This window comes from Strigops habroptila, chromosome 23, assembly GCF_004027225.2.
Source record: "Strigops habroptila isolate Jane chromosome 23, bStrHab1.2.pri, whole genome shotgun sequence".
NCBI classification, from domain to species: Eukaryota; Metazoa; Chordata; class Aves; order Psittaciformes; family Psittacidae; genus Strigops; species Strigops habroptila.
This window is the reverse complement of record NC_044299.2, coordinates 2,391,847-2,399,515: the sequence shown is the minus strand read 5'-3', so window position 1 is coordinate 2,399,515 and position 7,669 is coordinate 2,391,847. Positions and strand designations below refer to the sequence as shown.

At 46.5% G+C, this 7,669-nt stretch overlaps 1 protein-coding gene across 1 annotated transcript; it reads left to right on the top strand.

The window, feature by feature from the left end:
- Positions 1–1,273: 1,273 nt before the first annotated feature.
- On the top strand, positions 1,274–6,524 carry LOC115618610 (keratin, type II cytoskeletal 1-like). Its single transcript, XM_030510317.1, has 7 exons — positions 1,274–2,005; positions 3,338–3,555; positions 4,198–4,258; positions 5,029–5,124; positions 5,633–5,797; positions 5,883–6,008; positions 6,300–6,524. The coding sequence occupies exons 1-7, from the start codon at positions 1,274–1,276 to the stop codon at positions 6,522–6,524; spliced, it is 1,623 nt and encodes a 540-aa protein (XP_030366177.1).
- Positions 6,525–7,669: the final 1,145 nt, after the last annotated feature.

Sequence of the window (7,669 nt, the reverse complement as noted above, 5' to 3'; positions counted from 1 at the left end):
AGAGGATTTATGAAGCACTTCCTAAATGGAGCCAGAGCAAGAGTTACAAAGCCCTGACCACATAACCTCTATGTAACTGAAGGGTTCACGGTGTGGCTTTATCCAGCAGCTTTGGCAGGAAGAGCATCTCCTTCAAATGAAGTCCAGCTCCTCCTGACGTGGTGCAGGGGACAAAGGGGAGGCACTTGCTATATGGAAATTGTTCCACCAGTGTTTTTGGAGACAGTGCATCAGATCTCATTTGTCTTCTCGAGCTGTTAGTCAAGGCTGAAGTCTCTCAGTGGCGTTGTCAGCAGTGGGACTTGGCTCCCAAATTGTTTCTATTGAGCCCATGGCCATTGAGTCTTGCACCAGAGTGTGCTCAGACTGGGAACGTGGAGTCTTGCACAGAAATGAAGAGGAATGGATCAGGCTCAGAGGGAGAACCTGGGTAGAAACGCTTGGAGCCTAGCTCTGGGTTTGATATCTCAGCTCTCCAGTAGTGGGGCTGTTAAAAAACACCCCACAAACAGGCAGGTTTGGTTCATGGTCTAACTATTCCCACATGGAAGAGCAGGAGCAATCACAGCAGAAAGAGTCCTAGCCTGTGGAAGTGATGGGTCATCTGTTCCCTAAGTCAACCTCATCTTTAATACTTCAAAGATTCAATCAACTGATTAAAGCTTATCTCAGAGCTTCTCTTTTCCATTTAAAATTCTGTATCCATTTATTCAGAGCTAAAATTGATACAGAGAGATCCCATTTCTTCTATTTTCTAGACACTCGTTCAGCTTTAGGAACCAAAGGCAATGCCATGAGCAAGAAGAGCAGATCACAGCACCTTCCCTTTCCCTGCAGGAGCAATACTTCTCCTGGGTGGAAATACTGCAAAAGAGAGAAAAGTGGGAACGGGAAGCTAAGGGAGTCTCTCCTCCTGGTAGTAGGTTCTGGTGGCACGGTGAAGCAAGGTCATCCACCCCCACGTCAATGTGAGGACAATATCAAGGTCTCATTCTCGTGAAATGAGATGCCAAAGAGGTGGGGAGGTGTGAAGGAGAACAAGGCACGGTGATGTGCATGGATAACTGTGTGAGCTGTAATTAATATGGAGGGCAGGCAAAGGAGATAAGGAAATCTCATCCCAGTAAAGCTCATGAGTCAAGCAGGATTTGGGGAATTTCATAACATCTCCGTTGGTGTGTGGTGTTTACTCTGACCTCTCCTCAGGCAGCCATTAATTGCTGCCTGATGAACCAAACCCAATAGCAGTAATAGACCTGCTAATTACCACGGAATGGAGACAAACTCCTCCACAACCTATAAAGGAGAACTTCCATCACCCCCAGCAGAGGAGCTGAGGATCCTTCACTCTCGTTTCTCCTCCCGTTTTACCACCTTCCTCACTGCTTTCTCGTCTGAACGCTCTGCAGGCAACACGATGAGCTGGCGCTTCTCCCAGTTTGGGGATGGCAATTTCAGTTCTTCTTCTGCTCACTGTGGCACGTTTGGTGGTGGGAGAAGCTCATGCACTGTAAGCCACTGTGAAGACAATAGAGGAGAAGGAAGATACCGTGGTTACGGGTATGGTTATGGCAGCAGGAGTCTGCACAACCTTGGTGGCTTTAGGAATGTTTTTACCAGCGGAGGCTATGGAGGAGAAGGAAGAGTATATGGGATATGCCTGGGGTTTGGTGATAGGGGACATCTGGACAGGGGCTTTGGTAGAACAAGGTATTTTGTGGGAGCTTCTCAAGGGGGTGAAGCACGGCTTGGTAGCACGTGTGGAAGAGTTTCAGGCAGGGAGGTGCTTGGAGGAGGCCTTGGTGGAAGCGCCTTTGGTGAAGAAGGGGCTGGACAGGGCTTGGGGCAGCCTGGTGTTAGCAGAGGCATTGAGGAGGTCCGTGTCAACACCAGCCTGCTGAGGCCAATAGAAGTACAAGTTGATCCTGAGTTCCAGAGAGTGAGATCAGATGAGAAAGAGCAGATTAAGTCTCTCAACAACAAATTTGCATCATTCATCGATAAGGTGAGTCCCTGTTCTCTTTTTCACCATTATCTGGGAAGGGGGAATTGTAACGGGTGTTGCTCTGCCCACGTGAGTCACGGGGACCCTTTGAATGACATCTTCTCCCCTCAAAAGCCCCAACATTGGCTCAATTCCCTTCTGCTGTTGTGAGGTTTTTAATAGCTTGCTATAAACATGAATCACATTTAGCCCTGGGATAAGTATCTCTGAGTTGTCTTTGGTGGTAGGACAGCAGCAGACTACCGGGATGTCACTGGCATATGAACTCACCCGTTAACTCACAGCAGAAGAGTTTCTGCATGGCTGAGAATCTTGTGGGGCCCGGGAATTGTTGATGGGAGATGGACTTGGTCATCCTTGGTGTGTTCTGGTTTTACTCATTTATTCAGACATTTTCCTCAAGCAAAGCAAAATGTTGCATTTCTCCAAATTACAAACCAAATGGCTTCTTTGCTTGGAGGTCTGGCCTCTTTTAGGAGGCCAGTGGCCCCCACATCTTTCTTCTTTACCTACTGCAATGTTTTCACCTTTCTCTGCAGTCTGGTCTTCTCCTTCGTTGCTATTCACAGGTACAGTCACAAAACCATTTCCACCCTCTCAAACCTGACCTGTGTTTTTGGTTGGGTGGTGACATGTGTCTCTGCGTAGGGTGGAAGCTTGTATTGTGTTACACATGAAGACTTAAGGGCTTCTTGTATGATCTAGAGAAAAGGTGTTGATTGCACCCAGAATTTTTAAGCATGGTTAGTCCTGGAAAATAGGAGCACTTTTGACTCTTTTCATATTGAAAAGGATATAAGCTTCCAGGGTAAAATCTGTCCAGAGTCTCAGCTGAAGAGATGCCATCTCTCTCGTCTCTAAACATACCAGCTCTGCATGTTATAGGTCTTTCTTTCTTCTTCTCTAACACAAAAGCATGAGTCTGTGTGGTCTCCTGAGAGGGTGCAAATTCTTCTCATGTATTCGGTATTCTTATGTATTCATGTATCCTAAGGTGCTTCGGGAACAGCTGAAGTCTCCCTCCACCCCAGTCGTCCCCTAAATACTGTGCATATAAGAGATGAAAAGCCAGCAAAGATTTCAGCATCAGCTTTGAGAAGGAGCAGTAAAATCAAAACCTTCTTATGCAACAGATTGGGACAAAAGGTGTCCCCCCTTCACTGTAAGCTGTGTTGGTACCAGTGTTGGTACAGTTGGTCCCACCTGATGAAACCTGTGGATGTTACTGCATTGGAAGTACTAATGAGGATTTGTTTTCTACAGGGACCAATGCTGATGTGTTTCCCCTAGTGCCCTCCACTGCCTGAGAGGTTCTTCTGTTTTGTCTTCCAGGTCCAGTGCCTCGAGCGGCAGAACCAGGCTTTGATGGCCAAATGGGAACTGCTGCAGCAGCAAAGTGCCCGGCCAGAAGAGAGCAGAAACATCACCTCCTTCTTCCAGTCTTACATCAGCAACCTGCAGAGGCAGCTGGAAATGCTCCAGAACCAGAAGGAGCAGCTGGATCCGGAAGCTTACAATATCCTTCAGCTTGTGGAAGATTATAAAAAGAGGTGAATAACCACAAGTGTGGGAAAAAGCAGGCTGGAATTTTCCATGGCAATGCCAATCATGCACTGGGATGGCTTTGCACCTCCAGGAGGTTACAGCACTACTCTGCAGTAGGTTCATTAAGGGACTTTGGCACTGGAAGACTAGAGCAGATTTGGTGAGGGTAGAACCCAGAACAGCAAGCGGAAAATCAAAGACCCTGTAGATCTGTCCCACTCTTCCCTCCTCCTCCATGCCCTTCCTCCCCCAGGCAGTGGGTGACTCAGGACTCTTACTCCTGATGATAGTTGTTGGGTTGTGGCCAACTTGGACAGTGGGGGTGGGAGGGACAGAGCTGAGAAGTGGGGTCAGTGAAGTCAAGTTGAGAAGAGTCATCACTTCTCCTGGCTTAGCTGCATCCAAAGACAATACATGTCCACAGCTCTGAGAAATGGGACTTTGAGTTCAGAATTACAGGGGGGTTAGAACTGATCTGGACCTACCCCAGATTGCTGGCTAATTCAGCATAGAGTTTTACAGCTGTCAGAAATTGCAGTTAGATGAAGAGTGGACACATTTCCTTCTTGGATGATTCTCTTTGGTTTCTGATGCCCTTGGTGGAAAAGTGAGATAGGCAACGAGCAACCTGTTTCTGTTCCATTCAGATTCGAGGATGAAATCAACAAGCACGCCTCCAAAGAAGAGGAGTTCGTGGAGCTTAAAAAGGTGAAGGAGCTAAATCAAAGCCTCAGAAGTAAAGCAGCAACTGGATGGTTGCCCAGGTTTTCAAAAGCGAGGTCTTTGCTTAACTTTGTCTAACTGCCCTCTAACTGAAGTCATTGAAACCAGAGCTTTTTACTGCCAGACTGGAGAGGAATCGTCTCCTCTAGAGACTGAATCAGTCCTTTGTAGGATGAGTATCTGAGAAGTGCAGGTCTGCCTCTAGTCATTCAATAACAACCTAGGTGAGGCATGGTTATTAGAGGTTAAATAATGTCTATAGATGGCTTAGATGGGAGAAAAGAAAATGTAGACAACTTTTCATTAGAAGAATTAATGAAATCTCTATCTACATTTTGCATTTTCTCCAGGAACACATTTATTGCTGCAACTATTTTGCTTATTTTGTAGAATCCCAGACTGGTTTGGATTGAAGGGACCTTAAAGCTCATGCAGTTCCAACTCCCTGCTATGGGCATGGACACTTTCCATTAGACCAGATTACTCCAAGCCCTGTCCAACCTGGCCTTGAAAAGGATGGAGCAGTTCCCCCTTGTCCTACACCTACATTTTCAAGTCATTCTTTTCCTCTAAGAGTTAAAAACTTTTCTTTCGTTCCACTTGCTTTTCAAATGAGATCTGAGATTTGTGGAACATTATTCAGCTCCAGGAATGAAGGCCTTCCTTAAAGAAATGTATCAAGTCTTGCAAGAACTGCACTTCTGGGGAGAATTTGGATCAAATAACCACAAATGTGCCTATGGCTTTTATTACAGGAACTGGACAATGCCTACATGGGAAAAATGGAATTTGACATTCGGGTGGAAATACTGAAGCAGGAGCTTGAGTTCCTCAGATGCTTACATGAAGCTGTGAGTATTAAGCTTCTCAGATTAAAAAATTATCCTCAGGTCTTGAAGGACACGGATCTTTTGGAGGTTCCCAGAAATTTTGCCTGAACAGGACCTTTTGTTATGGAAAGTGGATCATCATGGTATGGTTTGTGTTGAAGGGACCTTAAAGCTCACCGAGTTCCAACCCCCTGCCATGGGCAGGGACACCTTCCACTAGAGCAGGTTGCTCCAAGCCCCTGTGTCCAACCTGGCCTTGAACACTGCCAGAGATGGGGCAGCCACAGCTTCCCTTTGATGACATAATTCATCTTTTAACTGATAAAGTCAGACCCAGATGGGGTTTGGTGTGTCACAAAGGGTAAGGAGATACTTGAAAATGAAAATGATGGTGGAACAACAGGACCTGGGGGATGCAGGTAGGGAAGTTCCAGTGGATTACTACAGGAGGGTGCCATTTCTTTCCTCATGACATGACTTGGACTGCTCACATAGATTTTTAAAATCCCAAATCTTGTTTTCCTTTCAGGAGCTGTCCCAGCTACAAACAGTAGTTGGCAACACCAACGTCGTTCTGTCCATGGACAACCGCAGGGAACTGAACATGGATGGCATCATTGAAGAAGTCAGGCAGGAGTATGAGACAATTGCTCAGAGGAGCAAAGCTGAAGTAGATGCCATGTACCGGGGCAGGGTGAGTGGACATCAACAAGATATGGGGGCAAGTCTGCTCAATGGAAAAGAAACCAAAAATATCTGTTTTCTTCTCTGCACACCAGTATCAGGACCTGCAGAATATGTGGGTAAATCAACGTGAGCAACTGAGCACCAGTTATAAGGAAATCCAGGAACTCATCAGGCAAATCCAAAGACTACAACCAGAAATTGAAATTGCAAGGAAGAAGGTAAAGCTGACACTTTCCAACATGACTAAACTATCTAAGTTGCTTTTACCTGGGGACTCGGTGCAGGATAACACAGCCTGTCCTTTGGAGGCAAACCTAGAGAGGATGCTTTGTCTTCTAAATGAAGCAGATACAGGTTTCAGCTGTCTACATTGGGATTTAATTTGGGTTAATTTACCCTGGGTTCTTTCACCTAGGCAGGTCTTTTGATTGCCAAGGCCTGCCAGAAGGGTTGGAAAATCCCAGTCCCATAGGAAGGAAATGGGGACATTCTGTTTGTGCCCTCTGCAGAACGCCAGCCTCCAAGAAGGCATCAAAGTTGCTGAGCAGCGCGGGAGCAATGCCATCAGGGACGGCCAGGAAAAGCTCCAGGAGCTGGAAAATGCCCTGCAGCAGGCCAACGATGACCTCACTCGTCTTCTTCATGATTATCAGGAGCTCCTGAACGTGAAACTGGCCTTGGATATTGAAATCGCCATGTACAGATCACTCCTTGAGGAGGAGGAGACCAGGTAGGTATGAGCTATCTAGTCTGGAGAGAAGCACCTGCACCAAGCAGCGGGTCCCATTCTTTGACCTATCACTTGGATCTCCAGGATGAATTGCTACCTGGAATGAGCGACCTTGTTCATGCGCTCACTGATAGAGCCTACCCTGACTTGGTTTTTTATTGGGTGCATTGTCTCAATGTCACTTTTCCTTCACAGGATACAGGAAGGGTCTCCTGCCACAATCTGTAAGTACCTCAAGGCTTTGCTTTGCTTTTTAAGAGCACCTTTACCAGTTTAGTGTCTGTGGTATATAGCACCTACCACCAGAATAATCTATCGTAGTGCCTAGCTTAGCTCCTAGCTTAGTTCCTATCTTAGCTCCCTAGGGAAATTAAGCAAATGGTGGTCTCTTGTGAGCCTCTTGTGTGTGAATACATGTGTATATGCATGAATACGTCAACACTGAGCTAGTGACTTTGGAACGTAATGGCTAATTTCAACCAGATTTGTAGAAACTGGGAAACTCCTCATTATTCTATGGGTCTATTATTCTATAGGTCTTTATTCTACAGGTCTATGTGGCACATGTCAGAACTGGGAAAAAAAACACTTGTCATTATGTTTGTGGAAGACAGAGGCCACCTAAAGGAGAAACCCATATCCTGGCCTTCTTAAGGGAAGGGTTGCACTGAGTATTCATAGAATCATAGAACCATAGAATAGTTTGGGTCGGAAGAGACCTTAAATCTCATCCAGCTCCAACCCCCTGCCACAGGCAGGGACACCTTCCGCTAGAGCAGGTTGCTCCAAGCCCCTGTGTCCAACCTGGCCTCGAACACTGTCAGGGATGGGGCATACATAACCATGTATATCAGCTGTGCTTATGGCTATCATGTGTAAGAAGAATAAGGAGAACATTATTTCCATTTCTTGCAGGTGTCATTGACCACAATCCGAGTGCTGCTGGAGTCTATGGAGTCAAATTTGCAGGCTTGAAAAGTGGGAAAGGGGGGGTGAGCTCTGGAGGTGCCACCACGAGCAGTAGTAAAGGGTCGATCCCCAGAGGAGCAAAAGGGGGAAGTTCTGGAGCATGGGGATCGAGCTCTGGCAGTGGTGGGTCCATATGTGCAGGAGGAGGAGGCAGCTCAAAAGGAGGCTCAGGGCATGGAG

Excerpts from the sequence above, each read along its gene's own strand:
- LOC115618610 (XM_030510317.1), top strand. The coding sequence starts at position 1,274 with ATGGAGACAAACTCCTCCACAACCTATAAAGGAGAACTTCCATCACCC. Across the intron at positions 4,259-5,028 it reads AGTTCGTGGAGCTTAAAAAG|GAACTGGACAATGCCTACAT; the intron begins GTGAAGGAGCTA and ends CTTTTATTACAG. Across the intron at positions 5,798-5,882 it reads ATGCCATGTACCGGGGCAGG|TATCAGGACCTGCAGAATAT; the intron begins GTGAGTGGACAT and ends TCTGCACACCAG.